At 31.5% G+C, this 21,105-nt stretch overlaps 1 protein-coding gene across 1 annotated transcript; it reads left to right on the top strand.

Moving 5' to 3' along the window:
- Positions 1-8,572: 8,572 nt before the first annotated feature.
- On the top strand, positions 8,573-10,496 carry LOC107408734 (polyphenol oxidase, chloroplastic-like; the record flags this gene model as incomplete). The annotated part of the gene is given in 1 exon segment (NM_001323852.1): positions 8,573-10,496. A coding segment is annotated over 1 exon segment (1,779 nt), but the record flags the coding sequence as incomplete, so codon positions are not given.
- Positions 10,497-21,105: the final 10,609 nt, after the last annotated feature.

Raw genomic sequence — 21,105 nt, 5'->3', positions numbered from 1 at the left:
TAAGCCAGATATAATAAAATATTACGGTATTCGGAAAACTTCACATGTCCAAAACTTTTTAACCAGATATCCAATTTAAGCATGCCGCTAGTCTATGAACTCGTATCGACGAATACTTTACAACCATATGAATGTCAAAACAAAATTTTACAACCATAAAAAGTCAACTTCGGCACCTTTTGGACAGTTTAAATTTCGACTTGTTTTGTCCATAACTTTCAAACCGTAGCTCCGTTTTGGACGTGCTACTAGTCTACGAACTCGGGACATCATGTACTTCGCCACGACACCACAGTCAATTAGAAATTTCAATTGGAACAAAAAGTCAACTTTTGACCCACTCTGTCAACGGTCAACCTCGATCAACGTGCAAGAATTCCAAAATAATTTGGGACGGGGTGTTACACTTTGGGTAGGTATAGTAGCCCTCGGGCAAGTTGTACTAATACCATTATTATCATTTTTGTCGTTAATGTAATAATTTTTATTATTGTTATTATAGTTGTTGTTTGTTACCCTTCTCTCTAAAATTATGCATTTGATATGAAATATAAAGCATATAAAGCTATTTGTGTTTTATTTAATTATTCCTCCCACATATATGCCTGTACAATTTTTTATATAAAAGTCCTGAAAATTTGTGCAATCTATTGTAGTAAGATGGGATGGATAAGGTAGTGCTGCGTAAAAGTGTGTTTTTGTGTAGGTAATTTTTGGAGCATGCTCAACCCGTAGGGGATTTTCCATAGTACAGTCCGGTATGGTTTTTCTTGAGATCAGAACTTATCTAAGGTTCCGATAGAAAAGTATGAATAGGTTCTGACATCTGGTGTAAAGAGAATATACTGGTTTTCTTCTAATAGCATCAAAGATATTTAATCTTTTAACTATTATTGTTATTAATAATATATACATTTGTAATAGATTCTAACCATAAAAGAAATTTGTAAACTTTTCAAAATTGACTTTTGCATTGGTTTGTTATTTTGATCTCTAGATCCCTAGGGTGACCAATGCATCTAAACCCATTTGTTTTCATTTTTGTAAAACTAAGAAAATAGAGGATTTCCCATTCATTTAATATTCTCCCACAGAAAACCTATGAGCCTTCCCTCATCATCTCCAAAAAACCAAAGTTTGAATTTCTTCTTTATCATGTTTTACTTCTAAGGAAAAAGCAGGAAGAATCAAAACCCAAGTTCAAGAAAGAACTGGAATTGCTCCTTTTGTAATAAATCAAGATAGCTATATGAAATTATGAAGAATAAAAGATGAGAATTCCAATAAAAGGAAGGTTTGAGAAATGCAAGCCACTTGTCTGATTTTGTGTGATTCTTTTTGTTCTGAGATTGCTGATTCTATGTTCTAGGAAAATTGGTCAAGAAATGGTTCGATATTAAGAGCAAGGTTAAGGACTTTCACTCAAATTAATGATATTGTATACGGAGGTGATTGGTCCATCTTTGGTCACTCTTTGCATGATTTGGGTATCAATTAGAGATTTGGGATTGGGAATCTCAGGTTTAACACCAATAGAGAGAGAGGAAGAGAGAGAGAGATAGAGAATGGTCCCGTGGATGGTGGTGGGGTGGATGACCTATATTGATTAGATTTATTCAATTTTGGTTACTTTCGATTTTTAAACCATGTTTGTTTATTTATTTATTTTAATATCTTTGGTTTTGTTTCAAGGAAATCGAAGTGAAGAAGAAAAGGAAGAAGACGGAAGATGGGATTGACATTTTTTATTTTCACAGAGCTACCAAATTAACTCACATGACCATTACGTACCATTTAACGCCTCCTTTTTTATGAAAACAATTTGAAGTATGGTAGCATGCTTTCAAAAATACAGAGACAACAGTGCAATAAAGCCTAATAACAAATTTAGGTTCAAAACAACTTTTGCTATGGAAAGAAAACAATCTTAAAGTGCATTTTTTTTTCCATTACTTTTTAAAAAGTTAACTATACTTTTCGACCATCTATATTTTTTTGCCATGAATTCTCAAATGGATATTCTATTTTTAATTTTTCATTTTGCAATAGTAGTCCTCAAGTTTAATTGTAATTTCAATATAACGGGCAGAAAATAACAAAAAGTCAAAACAATGGGGTTAAATTCATGACATGGAAGTGCTATTTTGAAAGTTTTGGTAAAAAATAGATGGTTAGTTATGAAATTTGAGACAAAATAAACGTGCCTAAAATCCTAATTAATTAAAAAAAATATAAAAAAATAAATTGATAATCTAATATTAAAATTTTGTCCTACTAGTATATAATTAACTTTTTAACATATATTGAAATGGTTTGATATAGTAAAAAGTTTATGAAGAGGTATTATGAAGGAAAATATTTTCATAATTGTCAAATTAAGAAGATCACACAGTCCATTTCAATTTTTTTTCCATAAATTCTTAACTATATTAAAATTGTTTAAATTGTTATTCAATTTTAAATTAAAAATAAGTTGAAAATAATATATTAAGACGAAAACACAACAACCTTTAAAATTAGAGGCAAATATAGAATCAAAAATATAATTATCATTTATTTCAGAAAATAGGTAAGATTAAGGTGGGAAAAAAAAAAAAAAAACGAAAAATGAATTTAAGGCGGCTTCGCTCATTTGATGGAATGGATGACGCGATACTTGGCCGTACATCACCTAACACTCGTGTGTGATTTCCGCAGTCAGCAGTTTTGATTTATCTTTTCATTTTTTTTGTTTAATTATTTATCCTTTTCATACTTAGCGCGGACCAATAGAAAATCCATGATGTTACAACGTGAATGTGATTTTTAATAGTTTTATATTTATTTGAAGAAATTTCCAAAGAAATACTCTTAAACATGGCGCCAAACTGGGTCCACACAAGTTTTGACATCTACTTCTACGTGCAAGATCATGTACTGGTGGTCAGATTTGAATAATATCAAAACCATGATTACAGAGTGATAAAAATATCGGTATATCTAAAAATATTAAAAATATAATTTTATAAAAATATCAATAAAATTATAAAAATTGTAAATATTTAATTTAGAATATAAAATTTTATATATAAAATAATATAAAAATATAATATTAAAAAAATAATTTATAAATATTAAAAAATATTATAAATAAAAAATAAAAATATTTATAAATATCAAAATATAAAAAAATTTAAAAGATAATACAGTAAAGAAATTATATTAGAATTGTACACATTCCAAATAGATTGCCACTTGGAGATATGACAAAGTCCACGTTTTATTTTAGGTGGATGTTGTCCTTTTTACAAATAAATATATTTAATTATATATTTTGGTTGTGACGAGGGCTGGTGTAGAGAGTGGACTTGTGACGGTGAAAGATTTTTTTAAAGCTTAAATTTATTTTTATTTATTTATTTTTAATTACGTAAAGATTCGTCTTTTTGCCAATTGAATTTTATTATTACCTTGTTTGTGGCTGGGGCTGGCATTGTGAGTCAGGACTGATTCTTCATGAATCAAAGACTTAACCGCTAAGATTTCATCCAGACCCTTCTATGTGTTTATATATATACATAAAGATAGAGAGAGAGACAGACGCGAGGCAAGAACGCCTTCAGGAATCAGAACCTTTTCGTATTCGACCAGATCCGCCAGCGACGGGCAAGCAATACATACCTTCCGGCACCGTTCACTATAGTAGGCGACTTTTTCTTCACTGGCCATAACCATATATCTGCCATACTCAAATAGAAGATCCAAAAATAAAATCTATCTTGATTTCAAAATAGTCAACATTATATTTTCTTTAAAAAAAGGTCAACATTATCTTTGTTGTTGGAATAGTGACATTTTATTCCCTTTGTTAATTAAGGTATCACAATATTCTAAACTAAAAAGTAGAAGGATTTCATCCAACTTAAAAAAAAATGAAGATTTCATTCAAGTTTGATCAAATCCAAATCTAAAATATATTTCTAATAGTTTGACCACTATATTTATCATCATCTAGTGTTACTATACGCTTTATTTGGGAGGGTGATGCCTGGTCAATGCACAAATTATAAAGGATTACGCATCTATCAATATCATCGCATTTACTTCATGCTCTAGTTATTCAATTTGTGTCTAGAATTGGATTTACTAATTTAATTAATGTTCTAGATTAAGTGATTTCCTTGGTAAATTATTGGATGGATACGGAAATTTAGTGGATCACGTTTGAATGGATAACCAAGTGATTAATTGATAACATAGAATTAAAGGTTGATCCATTATTTTCTTGTTCCCCCAAAATGGCCGTAACCACTACAGAAGACTTGAAGGAAGGGAAGCTGAACCAAGTGATTAATTGATAACATAGACTAAAAGGTTGATCTATCCACTCTACCAAAAATATGTCTCTATACTGTTCTAGAGTCCAATTTTCCAATTTTCATCCGTGTCCATCAATAATAATCATGTCATTTTATTTCAAGATATTAACCAATAAATAAAATAAACAAAATTTAAAAAATAATTTATTATTATTATTTTTCTTAAGATGAGGAAGGATTTTAACACTCATCATTTTCATATAAAAATGGAAACAAAAGACCCATATTTTACAGTTCCACACTCTTACCTTGTATGTACGAATTTACCATGCAACATACGTTTTTATGTTTAAGTTTTGCTATGCTATTCATTATTATTAGTAACACTAATATTAGAGTTACCTAAATATTCAATAACTTTTTTATAAAATAATATAATAAAGGATATGATAATATTTAATTACTCATTTTTTTATTCATTTAAAAATTTACTCATTAATAAGTAATATATTAACACATGCATTTGTTAATTGTTTGGGCATAGATTTGGGTGTCTGTAGCACTATTGCACTATTAACATTAGAAGAAAAATAAAAAATGTAATGGTTCCGCAAAGTTAACATGATTATTTTTTTTTTGATAAAAGACTTTTTTTTGTCTTTTTGATAGAAAGTTGACACAATACTTATTAATTAATTTGTCTTAAATATCTTTGATTTTCCATTTTAATTAAATTGGTTAACAACGACTATTTTTTTTAGGGTTCATTGCAATTTCACACCTTTTAATTTCAAATTTTTGTATGTTTGACATTCAATTTTAAAACTTAGCACATTAAAGCCTTATTTTTTTAATTTGCTGTAATTAGTATAGTCTAAGTTTTGACTAACACACCGTAAACGATCCATCCATATGACTAATATTATAATACATCAAAACTCAAACTAGAGAGAAAATCCTAAAATTAGAAAGCATATTTTCAGAAGAAGAAAGGGAGTAAGGAAAGAATATTGTACAAAACATTAAAGGAGTTAGGATCGCTTTTAGTATTTTTTGTGTTTCATTTTTGTATTTTTATAATGTAAAAGGAAAAAAGAAAAAGAAAAAGAAAAAGAAAATATAATAGAGAATGGGGATCACCTTTCCAATTATTTTTAAAATTTTTAATAATATAACAAATGTTAAAAGAAGAAGAAGAAGAAGAATGTAGAAAACATTAAAGGGAGTAAGGATCCCTTTTAGTATTTTTTTTTGTATTTTTATAATGTAAAAGGGTAAAAAAAAAAGAAAAAAAAGAAAAAAAAAGAAGATAATAGAGAATGGAGAGAATGGGATCGTCTCTTCTATTATTTTTAAAATTTTTAGTAATATAACAAATGTTAAAAAACGAACTACAAAATAAGGCAAGGAATAAGGATCCTTTTCCTATTTTATATTTTTAATTATATAACAATGATTGAAATATTAATTATTTAATACATGCGTTGAATATATTTTAGTCTTCTTTTAGTTTTAATGTTTTTCTCCTTAGTATCTCTAATTTTTTTTAAAAGTAGCACGTTAATACGCATGTGTAATTTACATGAGATGACCATTAATAACCCATTATTCATGGCCCAGTTTGGAAAATAATAAAATTAATGAAAACCTAATTTCTTGAAAAAGTGATTATTTTATTTGGTTTGGATATTATTTTGAGGTGCGGAAGTGTGTGTTTAGAGAACTACATTATCAAGTATATTGGAAAAATTATTCCTAATTATGAGGGTATCATTTTAAAAATATCCCAAAAAAATAATTTTAAAACTTTTTAGAAAAAATACAAATTCATTTTTAATTTATTATACAATATTAACTTTAATTATTTACAAGCCTTAATTTTTCTATTAATTGCCAAATATAGCAAAAAGGAAATTGATTTACAAAAAGTTAACTTCGAGAAAACTAAATCACCAAATATAGCAAGAGAGAAATTTACAGGAAACTAATTAATTCCAAATAAACTAATCCCAAAAATCAGTTTTTCTTTAAACCTTAATATTTTCCAAATAGGGTGCAAAGTCCAATTTGATCCAATTCCCAAAAAAAAAAATTAAAAAAAAAATTAAAAATTGAGTGTTCAATGTTTTGATTTTTAAAATCAAAATTTAAAAATACAAAATTTTCATACAAAAGTTTACTTGATACTCGACCCAAAAAAAAAAAAAAAAAAAAGACCTAATAAATTACCCTATTTCTTATATCTAATTGTTTGCTTTCAAGAGCCTGGAAATAACGTCACCCCACACCACCAAAAGGAAAAATATCACTCCCTTCTAAAAATTAGAAAATAGCATAGAAAAGACGATAAAAAATGAGGCGGCTGTATGTAAAGTTTGCGAGTTACGGTATGCACATTGTCATCCTTCTAATGCGGAATATTTTTCGTCGGCACGTCACTAGTATTGCTTTCTTTCTTTTTCCAAAACGAAAGCTACATATAGTATGACATTATGGATTTTGAAGTTCTAATTCAACTTGATCTCGTAAGTGCGGCATGCATCATCACCGATATTACAGTACCTACTACTAAAAATTAATCATCAAGGTTTTTACTTTGTCTACATTACCCGCAAAAAAAAAAAAAAAAAAAAAAAAAAAAAAAAAAAAAAAAAAGTGAGAAATATTTGTGCTATTGAAAATTATAATAGAAATGATAATTCATCTTTTATCAACTTAAACTTTGAAAAAAAAATAACAATTCAATTTAATATCAAAGCTAATTATCATATGTGAATGGGAACATTAAAAAATATATAAAAAAATTATAATATACTTCTAAATAGTTTAAACATTTGAAAAAAAAAAGTGAAAAAATTCAACTATATGCAACTTTTTATAAATGACCAAAAAAAAATGTCATATTTAAAATTAAGCAGTTGAAAAAAAATAAAATAAAATAAAAACACAAGTAATTATGAAAAAGAAAAAGGTTTAATTTCCTTGATGGGAATGTAAAAACCAGATGTTCTTGATTTATCGGTATATACGTGTTATAATTGAGGCGGGCTTACTTTTGTATTATACGGGAAACCATTTGTTTATTTACGTTTTTGTTTTGTTTTGTTTTTTTTTTTTTTTGAAAGAAACAAAGTGTTTGATTTTAACCATAAATATTTGCATGGTTTTTATCGTTTCATTTGAAAATCAAGATAAGATTTTGTCATTTTATATGAAAATTAAGACAATCCCTCTTATTATTATTATTATTATTATTTTCCTTTCGTTTTGTTTTCTTTTCTCTCCATGTGAGTCCACCTTTGATATAATCCTATATAATTTAAAATACTAACAAAGAAATAGAGAAACTATGTGCAAGATTAAATGATTGTTAAGATGATGTAGAATTGTGTTTGGACATGTAAACAAGGATAGAAGTTCTATATAATAAAAATGTTATTTTTCACTATCGATGACCAAATGAGTGGGTGCCATATATTCACACAACATTTTAACTAGTTACCCCAAAAGTGTTTACTTTTTCATATTAGGTTTTTAGTTTTAAAAATGTAAAAAAATTATTGAATACAAGCAATTCCTATTTTTCATATTACCAATAAATCTTATTGGTGATAAAAATAGCAAAAAGTTTTCCGATTTGTTATAATTAGTACTAAGCATTAGTAAGATCCATTCTACGATTATGAGAGCTGATTGGAAGCACTTGATTATGTTTTAGTTTGTTATACTATAAATTAACAAAAATTAATTATTTTGATAAATGGCCAATTAAATTGCCATATGATACATGAAGCTCAATATTTTCAATATAAAGCTCTATTAATAACTAGAAGAAAAGTATTGTCACTCCTAGTAACTATTATTATTGGAACTTATATATTATATGACTACGTAATTGGCTAATTAAAAAGTTTTATCTTCTCATATTAGCTTTTATCATCTTAGCAATAAATTTCAATAGTGCTGCTCCTTTGTGGTTACAAATATTAAAATTACAATTAAGATAGCACAAAACTGTAATTAGCAATATGACATGCTAATTACTTAGTCAAAGGAAATTTAATTCCCACGCATCCATTATCAATGTGTGGATCCCCCTAGTGTAATAAGGTAGGAGTACAACTCCCACGTTTTAAAAGTTTCTAATATCTACAGTTCAATTTTGCTTTGTCTATTTTGTTATGAACAACTAACAAGTTAGCTGAGCTACAAAACATGAGAAAAGTCCAACATAATTTCCATATAAAACATGGCCGATCTTCCTTGACACCTGCATCGGCAAAATGGCTTCTTTAACTCCTACAATACCACGACCTTCAACCACTACTGATTCCTTCTTTTCTTTCTTCCCAAGCAAATCTCCGATTTCATTTGCTCCAAAACTTAATCGTTTATCTAAACGTAGAGTCTCATGCAAAGCCACTAAAGGCGACCAGTCTCCTCTAGGAAAATTTGATAGGAGAAATGTGCTTATTGGTCTAGGAGGACTATATGGGGTAAATGGGTTGGGCTCCAATTCATTCTCCATTGCAGCTCCGGTGGCGCCACCGGATCTTTCCAACTGCGGACCACCAGATTTGCCTTCCGGTGCAAAACCAACAGATTGTTGCCCTCCAAAATCCGATAAGATCATAGATTTCAAGCTACCTCCGCAATCGAATCAATTGCGAGTTAGGCCAGCTGCTCATGTAGTAGACAAGAATTATATAGAAAAGTATTCCAAAGCCATTGCTCTAATGAAAGCTCTGCCCGAAGACGATCCACGTAATTTTACGCAACAAGCTAACATCCATTGCGCTTACTGCGACGCAGCTTACGATCAAGTTGGGTTCCCAGACCTTGAGCTTCAAGTTCACAATTGTTGGCTCTTCTTCCCCTTCCACCGCTACTACTTATATTTCTACGAGAAGATCTTAGGGAAGCTTATCAACGATCCTACCTTTGCTTTGCCATTTTGGAACTGGGACTCTCCTCCAGGCATGCAATTACCTGCATTGTATGCCAACTTGAAATCGCCACTCTACGACACTCTTCGAAACGCCGGCCACCAACCACCAACGCTTCTCGATCTCGACTATAATGGTACGGATGAGACGACAACAAAACGGGATCAGCTCACCAGCAATCTCACAATCATGTACCGGCAAGTGGTGTCCAACGGCAAGAACCCTAAGCTGTTCTTCGGCGGTGCTTTCCGATCTGGCGAAGAACCCGACCCGGGAGCTGGTTCCATTGAGAACATTCCTCATGGTCCTGTCCACCTATGGAGTGGGGATAACACTCAGCCTAATCTTGAGAACATGGGGAACTTCTATTCCGCCGCTAGGGATCCGATGTTTTTTGCACACCATTCGAACGTCGATCGGATGTGGACGATATGGAAAACGTTAGGAGGCAAAAGAAAAGATATCACTGATCCGGATTGGCTAAATGCCGGGTTTCTTTTCTACGATGAGAACAAACAGCTTGTTCGTGTTAAAGTCAGAGATTGCCTTGATGAGAAAAAGCTTGGCTATGTTTATCAAGATGTGGATATTCCATGGCTGAAAACCAGACCAACTCCTCGTAAATCGAAGCTGAGCAAAGTAGCAAGTGCTGTTAGAGCACTCGGTGTAGCTCAGGCTGCCGTATCAAAGAAAACGGTGACGACGACCGATTTTCCGGTGATATTGGATTCGGTGATAAGGACCGTGGTTGATAGGCCGAAGAAGAAGAGGAGAAGCAAGCAAGAAAAGGAAGAGGAAGAAGAGGTCTTGGTGATCGATGGGATTGAGTTTGATAGAGATTTGCCGGTGAAATTTGATGTTTATGTGAACGATGAAGATGATTTGCCCAGCGGACCGGACAAGTCAGAGTTCGCGGGGAGTTTTGTGAGTGTTCCACGTAAGCAAAAGAATCAGAAGAAGTTGAAAACTTGTTTGAGGCTAGGACTGACGGACTTACTGGAGGATTTGGAAGCTGAAGATGATGATAGTGTGGTGGTGACTTTGGTCCCAAGGACTGGGAAAGGACTCGTCAGCATTGGTGAACTCAAAATTGAGTTTGCTTCTTGATCTTTAACCCATTAGTTGTTATAGGGTTAATATTGGAATGTGCAGAGAAAGTGACCAAATGGGATCCGATCAGGATTATGTAACAGGATTTCTGGTTTTACGTTTTTGGTAATATATAGTGATGAACATATGTGGGTAGGCTTATTTAAGGATTATTATTATTATTATTATTATTATATATTTCTTATTTTTATGAATTATCTTATAATAATATAACTTGAATGAACAAGTTTTATGTTACAAAGGCAGATTGTCACTGCACGAGGAATAATGTAAATGAAAACAGTTTGTTAAATTCATATTAAATCTTGGTATTTTTTTTCTTACTCTTGCTTTAATTAGATTTGTAAACTAATTTCAAATGTTAGTTAGACTATTTTAGGTATCTCGATTTCGAACCATCTTTGTTTATTTATTTATTTTTATTTCTTTGGTTTTGTTTCAAGGAAATCGAAGTGAAGAAGAAAAGGAAGAAGATGGAAGATGGGATTGACATTTTTGCTTTTCACAGAGCTGCCAAACTAACTCACATGACCATTACGTACCATTTAACGCCTCCTTTTTGATGAAAACAATTTGAAGTATGGTTGCATGCTTTCAAAAATACAGAGACAACAGTGCAATAAAGCGTAATAACAAATTTAGCTTCAAAACGACTTTTGATATGGAAAGAAAACAATCTTAAAGTGCATTTTTTTTTTCAATTATTTTTTAAAAAGTTAACTATTCTTTTCCACCATCTGCCATGAATTCTCAAATGGATATTCTATTTTTAATTTTTCATTTTGCAATTGCAGTCCTCAATTTTAATTGTAATTTCAATATACCGGGCAGAAAATAACAAAAAGTCAAAACAATGGGGTTAAATTCATGACATGGAAGTGCTATTTCGAAAGTTTTGATAAAAAAATAGATGGCCAATTATGAAATTTGAGACAAAATAAAAGTGCCTAAATTCCTAATTAATTAAAAAAAATAAAAAAAGCAAATTGAGAATTTAATATTAAAATTTTGTCCTATTAGTATATAATTAACTTTTTAACATATATTGACATGGTTTGATATAGTAAACAGTTTAAAAAGAGGTAATATGAAGGAAAATCATCAATAATTGTCAAATTAAGACAATTACACAGTCCATTTCAATTTTTTTTCAATAAATCTTTAACTATATTAAAATTGTTTAAACTGTTATTAAATTTTAAAATTAAAAATAAGTTGAAAATAATATATTAAGACGAAAACACAACTAACTTTAAAATTAGAGACATATATAGAATCAAAAGTATAATTATCATTTTTTTAGAAAATAGGTGAGATTAAGAGAGAGAAAAAAAAAAAGAAAAAAAAAAGACGAAAATGAATTTAAGGCAGCTTCGCTCATTTGATGAAATGGATGACGCGATACTTGGCCGAACAGCACCTAACGTTCGTATGTGATTTACGCAGTCAGCAGTTTTGATTTATCTTTTCAAATTTAATTTTTTTTAAACGATTTATCCTTTTCATACTTAGAGCGGACGAATAGAAAATCCATGATGTTACAATGTGAATGTGATTTAATTTTGATAGTTTTATACTTATTTGAAGAAATTTCCAAAGAAATCCTCTAACATGGTGCGAAACTGGGTCCACACAAGTTTCGGCATCTACTTCTACTTGCATGGAGCATGTACTGGTGGTCAGATTTGAACGATAACCAAAACCATAACGTAGAAGGTTATGGTTCTGAACAATATTGGTCAGATTTGAACAATATTGTGGTCAGATTTTAACCATAGACGTGCAATACTCAAATAGAAGATCCAAAAATAAAATCTATCTTAATTTCAAAATAGTCAACATTATATTTTCTTGAAAAAAAGGTCAACATTATTTTTGTTGTTGGTATAGTGAGATTTCATTCCCTTTGTTAATTAAGGTATCACAATATTCTAAACTCAAATGTAGAAGGATTTCATCCAACTTAAGGAAAAAAAAAAAAAAGAAGAAGAAGAAGAAGATTTCATTCAAGTTTGATCAAATCCAAAACTAAAATATATTTCTAATAGTTTTGCCACTATATTTATCATCATCTAGTGTTAGTATACACTTTATTTGGTAGGGTGATGCCTGGTCAATGCATAAATTATAAAGGATTACGCATCTGTCAATATCATCGCATTTACTTCATGCTCTAATTATTCAATTTGAGTCTAGAACTGGATTTACTAATTTAATTAATGTTCTAGTTTAAGTGATTTCCTAGGTGAATTATTGGATGGATACGGAAATTTAGTGGATCAGGATGATTTTAATAATCAATTTACTTAGTATTGTTATTATTATTATTATTATTATTTTTTGGAGAAACACGTTATTGTTATTAATTAGAAAAGAGATAATATTTGAAATTTACCACATGATGTTCATGTCCAGGCTTTCTGAATGGATAACCAAGTGATTAACTGATAACATAGACTAAAAGGTTGATCCATTATTTTCTCGTTCCCCAAATGGCTGTAACCACTATAGAAGACTTGAAGGAAGGGAAGCTGAATGGATAACCAAGTGATTAATTGATAACATAGACTAAAAGGTTGATCTATCCACTCTATCAAAAATATATCTCTCCACTGTTCTAGAGTCCAATTTTCCAATGATCAATAAGAACCATGTCATTTTATTTCAAGATATTAACCAATAAATAGAACAAACCAAATTTAAAAAATAATTTATTATTATTACTATTTTTTAAGTTGGGAGGGGCTATATGGGGCATCTATCTACGGGGGCCTGCACCTTATTATAGGAAAGGATTTTAACACTCATCATTTTCATATAAAAATGAAAACAAAAGACCCATACTTTACAGTTCCACACTCTTATGTTGTAAGTACGAATTTACCATGGAACATACATTTTTATGTTTAAGTTCTGCTATGCTATTCATTAATATTAGTAACACTAATATTAGAGTTACCTAAGTATTCATTAATATTTTTTATAAAATAGTATAATAAATAATATGATAATATTTAATTGGTCTTTTTTTTTTATTCATTTAAAAATTTATTTATTAATAAGTAATATATTAACACATGCATTTGTTAAATGTTTTGGTACATATTAGCACTGTTGTACTATTAACATTACCAGGAAAAAAAAAAAAAAAAGAAGGGAACAAAGAAAGAAAAAGAATGTAATGGTTCTGTTGTTAGGATCCGTCTAAAATTTTTAATCGGAACTCTAAACAAGTTCTGATCTCAAAAAAATCTTATCGAACCCTCCAAAATAATAAAAAAAAGCCCTCATGTCACTAATACTATTAAATCCGTTTATTCCAAATATAAATTTTGTACTAATAAATTCCACAAAACTTATACGAAACACAAACAAATTAAAATACAATAAAACAATTTATAATTAAATGCAATTACAAATCGTGTATATTTAACAAATCCGTTTATCAAAACACATGGTTGGACATCCATGTGGACGACATGAGTCATGAAAACTGCTAATGGTTTAATCAGGATCGGACAAAATACAAATTGCAAAACCAACTTTTAATTTACGATGATAAAAGTGTTATCATCGTATTGTCTATTTAGGATGTATAAATAACATATTGATGAGATAAGGAAGAAAACATACAGTGATATGTAAATCCAATATTCTTTGAAGACAATTTTATATAATATATATATATATATATATTCGTAGTTTTATATCATGCAGAAGTAAAAAGAAGGAGGAGACATAAGAAATCATACTGTAGCAACTATTTTGAAGAGAAGGCCATGGATGCTGGGTGAGAGAGAGTCACAGAAGTGTAGTAATCATTTGTAGCTGGATTAATGGAGTGCTACACAGGTTCTGAATTGCAGTCTGTCTTATATATACACAGGTTTAGTTTGTACAAAGTCAACATTGCCCCTTTAGCATATAGTACGTTTTTACGAAGTACAATGCAGTACACCTGACTAAAAAACTTACATTGTACTATTTTATGCTGTAGCTTTTTCTTTTTTCCCCTACAGTGACAATGGTAAGTAGATCGTTTTTGTTTAGGCAAATTTTTATTTAACCCTATATCTATTTACTATTAGAATTGTATTAATAAATAATGGAATAAATGTGTCGCTAAAAAAACTATTAACGATTTTTTTTAAAGTATCATTAAATATATGAGTCACTAAAAATAAACAATTAAATGTTGTCAAATATGTTTGGCGACGTTGTTATGTGTTAACATGTCGTCTTTTTTTTTTTTTTTAAATTTTGTGAAAAGTGATTAAAATAGTAAAAATATAAAAAATTAAAATATAAAAAAATTAAAACTAATTTCATCCAAAATAATTAGTATACAAAAATTTAAAATAAATATTATCTCATTGATATTTTTATATAATTTATAAACTATTGTATTTTTTCATAATAAATTTAATATTAATTAACTTCCATAAATGCATATTCATTGAAATGGAAGTTGACATCCTCTTGTTGACGATATTATAGCCTCATACTGCATATGAAAAAATTGAAAAAAATTAGTAACACTTATGCAAAATATATAAAATATTAATCATTATTAAATTTGTAATTTAGTAAATGAAAATTTAAAGAATATTATCATTTTTTTTAAGATTTCGTGAGGCACATTTCTCCTCAGTAAAAGTGGAAAACACATAATGAAGCGGTTCAAAAAAATAATTAAATGAATAATAATAAATATCATAAATATTACTTAAAACATAAGTTAATAAGTATATGTACCAATTTATTTTGAAAATATTATTTATCCGTATCCCCTCATAGTCATTACAAACATAGTCACTCTCACATTCATCCTCATTATCATTTTCATCGACACTTGGCAACTATATGACAAATGGATTGTGAGCCATCGTAATATCTCCAAGAACATCTTCTTCAATAAAAGTACAATGTTGTGGTGAAGTTAAAACAATAGATCATCTCAAATCAAGTTGATCTTCAACATAAAATACTTGTTGAACGTAGCAAAACAATGTCAAGCAAAATCACAAACAAAATATCTACAAAAGTAAGATTAATAAAACCCAACGAACCTACAAGATTAATAAAATCCAACGAACCTAACCTGCGATTAAAATGAAAAAAAAAAAAAAAAAAAACAAAAAACCAACCCACCACATGTCTCTGTCAGCCACAAAGAAAAAAGAAACTCACCTAAACGATGGAGACAAAGAAAGAAGAAACCTCGAAAATCACAAGGGCGACACAGAGAAACCCAGCTTCCCAGTGGACGGCAACGTAGGCAAATGAAAAATGAAATCCGAAATATCCCACTCTTTAAGTCTCTTTTAAATTACTTCCAAATTTAATATTTATTAGGTAGTGTACTTGATGTAGTTTTAAAAAAGAAAAAGGATTCAAAGGCGCACATAAAAATTTTAAAACGTGCCAAAAATTTTCAGAAAATGGCAAAAAGGCCACCCTTTTGAAGATTTTATTTTTATTTTTAAATTAAGAGAACAGGCGACGCATTTACATCTTAAAGTGTCGCTTGTTCCATCAATGTCATTATTTTTGTAATTAGTTTTTTATTCTTCATCTAAAAATAAATACTAAAAATATTTCTTATATATGTGAAACAAAAGAATAATTTTTTTTCATAAAAACCAAAAAGAGTCGGCGGATATTTTTTATTTTTTCCTTTTTTAATAGTTATTAATTTGCTTTTGAAGTATAATTTATTTGCTTTTAAAAGTTGCAAGTATTAAAATATATTTTTTTTAAATTAAGAGAATAGGCAACGCATTTACAATTAAAATGGTCGCCTTTTCTCTCAATTTCATTTTTTTTCTTTGATTAATTTTTTATTTTTCATTTACAAATAAACACTGAAAATATTTTTTAAAAATACGAAGCAAAATATCGAAGATTGCTGTTTATTTTTCTATTTTTCAAGTACGCTTTTATTCTTTATAAAATTTGCATGAATTTTAAAATTTTTATTTTTTTTAATTGAGAGAACAGGCGACGCATTTTCTTCAACAAGGGTCGCCTGTTCTTGAATTGTGGGATCAAGCGATGCATTATGGTCAAAAAGCATCGCCTGTTCCATTTTTTATATTTTCTTTATAATCTTTAAATAGTTTTTTAATTGTTCATCTATAAATATATTCATGTAGCAATCCAATGAACATAAATTCCATTGCTCTAAAAATAGAAAATAGTTTTGTCAATGCTCTTCTCAATTATTCACATATATGTGTATAGACGAGACATAAAATATTTCAATATCTAATTTGAGATAGGGTGTCAGGACCCGTCCAAAGTTCCCCACCGGAACCCTAGACAAGCCCTGATCCCAGGGAAACCCTACCGGACCCTTCTGTGGAAGATCCGGTAGAACCTCCCCTAAGGGATGGACTTACCACAAAATTTCCTGCACTGAAAACACACTTCTATAATTGTCCCCTTATTCCTCCCACAGTACTACGAACTGGTTCCACAAATTTCAGCACTCCAAAATAAAAATACAGTAATCCAGTGCAATACAAATACATAAGTGTCCCATACAGTATACAGAGCTTTATGAAGTACTACAAAATACAGAATACAGCAAAAGTGAAAGAAATATTACAACTGCAGTAAAAGAAGAACAAGGTACTGCACGAACAAATACAGCGAGGAAGATCAAGTCCGCTCCGAGTGAACACCGACAACCTGGTACCTAGAGGAACGGAATTTAAGAGTGTGAGATGCTAATCATCTCAGTGAGCGACCCTACTACTTTACACTATAATACCACGGTAATAGGTATATAAATAATAATTATTTGGAAATAATATTTTCTCTCAAAACCCTTACAATTCTCTCACTTGGAAAGGTTCCCCTTTTTAAAACATTTTCACAAAACCCTTATTCATATTCCCCAAAAACCAAGACATCAAATGAGTATCCGAACAGTAATAAATAAATTTTAATTCCAATACAGCTTTAAAACATTTTATTATTTTTTTTTAAAACACAGTTCCAAAAATCAGTTGATGCACCCACTATATACCAGTGGCGCCAACAGTACCCAGCGTCCCGAGGTACCGCCAGACAGGAGGTTATAGAAAGAAACCGGCATACGGTCGCGTGGCGTCCCACTGCGCCGCTGCTAACCTGGTGTCCCGGCCAAAGGGGGGTGGCCACCCTCTCCGATGGCATCCACAGGACACCCTCATAATATTACCTGCGCGCTACTCACACCCACCTGCGCGCTAATCATATCCGTGTGCACAACATCCATATCACATATACCATAGCACATAATCAGAACACCAGTACGTGCACGGTGCATCTAAAAATCATAAAATCCACAATTTAAATTATAAAACAAATTTCACATTTTTCATAAACATAGCGGGCATAATCCATCCACTTGAACCGGGAATTTTCCCACAATTTCTTTGTAATCAATGCCATAAATTCCATGATTTTCAAATCCACCAACTTTCAAATCCATCAATTCAAATATCCACATTTTCCCAATAGCATAAATAATGCTCAAAATATCATAATCAAATCTCATAATATTTCATGGGCATATTTTATAAAAATTGAAATCACCAACATAACCAAATATTTTCCTTGAAATATTTGAAATGCAAATCGTGCCCAATTTACCATTAAAACCACACCAATTTCAAAATCCTCAAAACCATAAAATAATTCCACATGGCATAAATTGGTGAAATGCACATTTTCTTAAATCCGATAAATTCACAATAATTTCCACAATAAATCAAATAAATATTTGGCACATAAAAATTAAATTCCAAATATTTAAATCACACATAATATATTCACCAATTAAATTTCCCAAAATTAAATTGAAGGTGGGTCACTCACCTTGTGCACGTATCTCAATCAAGATCCTCCGCAGGATCGACTCCGCTACTCACACGTGCACCTAAAACATCCACAATACCAAAACCACAAATATTAATATTTTATTCGGGTAATCCCCAAATGGGTACCCGAGGAGCGAACACCAAACGATAACTAAAATTTACGAATTATATACCGAATCGAAGCTCGGGTGATGCTAATCACAGATCCGGTCTTAATTTCCGATGATCGTACCCGACGGGGTCGGAATTTTATCGGGAAGCTTTTCGGGTTTCGGCTCCGCAATTCTCCCAAACCGTCACGAATTGGCGGAAACGGAAGTCGTATTTGGGTTCAGGAGGTCGAACACTACGGACTAGAGCTGGCCGGAATTTCGGGTACTCGCCGGAACAGTATTTTCCGGCAGGCCGCCGCGGTCACCGGCAACCGTCGCCGGCGGTGCGTGCGTGCGGTGGCCGTTGGCTGTGAAATTTTGCAGACTTGTAGATCGTGAGGAGAGCAATCCAACGGACCGGCGGTGAGCAAAACGGAGGTCGGACGGCGGAGAAATCACCGTTTCAAGATTTCCGACCCCTAGCCGGAAAACGCTCCTATCCCGGCACGTCGGTGGTCCGATGGCCGTGATTTTTGGTGGGTAGGCCGGACTTGAAGAGAGGATCAAGGCTGTCAGGCGCGTGTGGCTGGAAAATGGCCGGAACAGTGCCGATTCGCGGTGGCCGGCGGTGGAGGGGGAAAAATCGCCGCCAAACTTCGGACGTCCGATCCGGGCTCGTCCGGCGGCCGTTGGCCGTGAAATTTGGAGGTTTTGCCGGAAATGAGGTGGGCAATCTGGCTGGCCGGTGCGTGTACAGTAACTAGGCCGGAAAACGTGAAAATGACCGGCGGCCGGTTACTCTCTCTCTCTCTCTCCTCTCTCTCTTTCTCTCTCCTCTCTCTCTTTCTCTCTCTTCCCCGAGTGTTTTTAACAAATAAAAACCCTGTGTGATACTGTTCATGCCACGTGGACCAATCAGAAGCTGACACGTGGCATTACTGTACACTTAAGCCAAATATATTAAAATAATACGGTACCCGGTGAATTTCAAACGCTCGTAACTTTTTAACCACATGTCCGATTTAAGCGTGCCGCTAGTCTATGAACTCGTATCGACGAGTACTTTACAACCATACAAGAGTCAACTCAAAATTACATCACAAGAAAAAGTCAACTCCCGGCACCTTCTAGACAGTTTGCACTTCAACTTGTTTCGCCCATAACTTTCAAACCGTAGCTCCGTTTTCGACGTGCTACTAGTCTACGAACTCAGGGCGTCATGCACTTCGCCACGGTACCCTGGTCAACTCGAAATTCCCACCGAGTCAAAACGTCAACTTTTGACCCCTTGGTCAACGGTCAACGGTCAACGGTCAACGTGCACGGATTCTGGTGCGATTCGGGACGGGGTGTTACATAGGGTACCAAATATAGAATTCTAATTCAACAAACATTTATTGACCAATTTATCTACATAAGTATGTTAAATGACCTTAACTTTTAGGTGTTTGTGGTTAATGATAGCTTACTTGTTTTTAAAAATTGAAAATTTATTAAATTGCTTTTTCTTAAAAAATAAAAAATAAAAAAATTGAAGGAACAGGCAACGCAATTCCATTAAAACGCGTCGCCTATTTCATATTTTATTATTTTTTTAATCTTTAATTAGTTTTTTTGATTGCTTATCTACAAATTAAAAAAAAAGCATATTTACAGATGTGTTGCTTTTTTGTCTATTTGGCGACTCTTTGTTAAAACATCGCGTCGCCTAAAACTATATTATCTAGTTCTTGTTGTATTATTACATCCAAATCATTTGGTTTGGTGGTGTGGTATTTCCTTGAGAGTGTAAGAGCTTCTAGGTTCAATTCTTGGCATGGCCCTATATGATTTGTTAATAGAATGCGTCGCCTAAAACTATATTAGCTAGTAGTTCTTGTTGTATTATTACATCCAAGTCATTTGATTTGGTGGTGTGGTGATTCCTTGATAGTGTAAGAGGTCCTGGGTTCAATTCTTGTCATGACCCTATCTGACTTTATTTTTTATATAGGTTTGTACATGTGGAAATAAAAAAATTTGAAAAAAAAGAAAAAAGAAAGGGCGATGCATTTTTCATCTATCTGGCCATTCTTTGTTAAAACAATACATCGCCTAAAACTATATTAGCTAATTCTTTCATTTGGTCTAGTGGTGTGGTGATTCCTTAAGAGTGTAAGAGGTCCTGGATTCAATTCTTAGCATGGCCCTATCTGATTTTTTTTTTTTATGGGTTTGTACATGTGTAAATAAAAAAATTGAAAAAAAAAAGAAAAGAAAAGGCGATGCAGTTGTTGAAAATTGCATTGCCTTTTCATCTATTTGGCGACTCTTTGTTGAAATAATGCATCGCCTAAAACTATATTAGCTAGTTCTTATCGTATTACTAAATCCAAATCATTTGGTCTGGTGGTGTGGTGATTCCTTGAATGTGTAAGAGGTCCTAGGTTCAATTCTTGGCATGGCCCTATATGATTTTAATTTTTTTATAGGTTATTTAAAGTTAAAAGAAAATTAGGTTGATTTAAAAAAAAAAAAAAAAGGGAACAGGCGACACGGAATGAAGCAGTTGCATCGCTTGTTCCTTTTATCTTAAAAAAAAAAAAACAAAAAACCACCTCAGTTATATTGCTTAAATATTTTCACTGGTTATTTGAAGTTGAAAGAAAATCAAATTGGTTAAAAAAAAAAAAAAAAAAAAAGAGAACTGGTGACCCGGAATGAAGCAATTGCATCACCTGTTCCCTATATCTTAAAAGAAAAAAGCAAAAAAGCAAAAAACCACCTCAATTATATTGCTTAAATATTTTCA

Source organism: Ziziphus jujuba, chromosome 1 (genome assembly GCF_031755915.1).
Source record: "Ziziphus jujuba cultivar Dongzao chromosome 1, ASM3175591v1".
NCBI lineage: Eukaryota > Viridiplantae > Streptophyta > Magnoliopsida > Rosales > Rhamnaceae > Ziziphus > Ziziphus jujuba.
The sequence above is the reverse complement of the archived record's forward strand: the minus strand, read 5'-3'. Positions and strand labels throughout refer to the sequence as shown.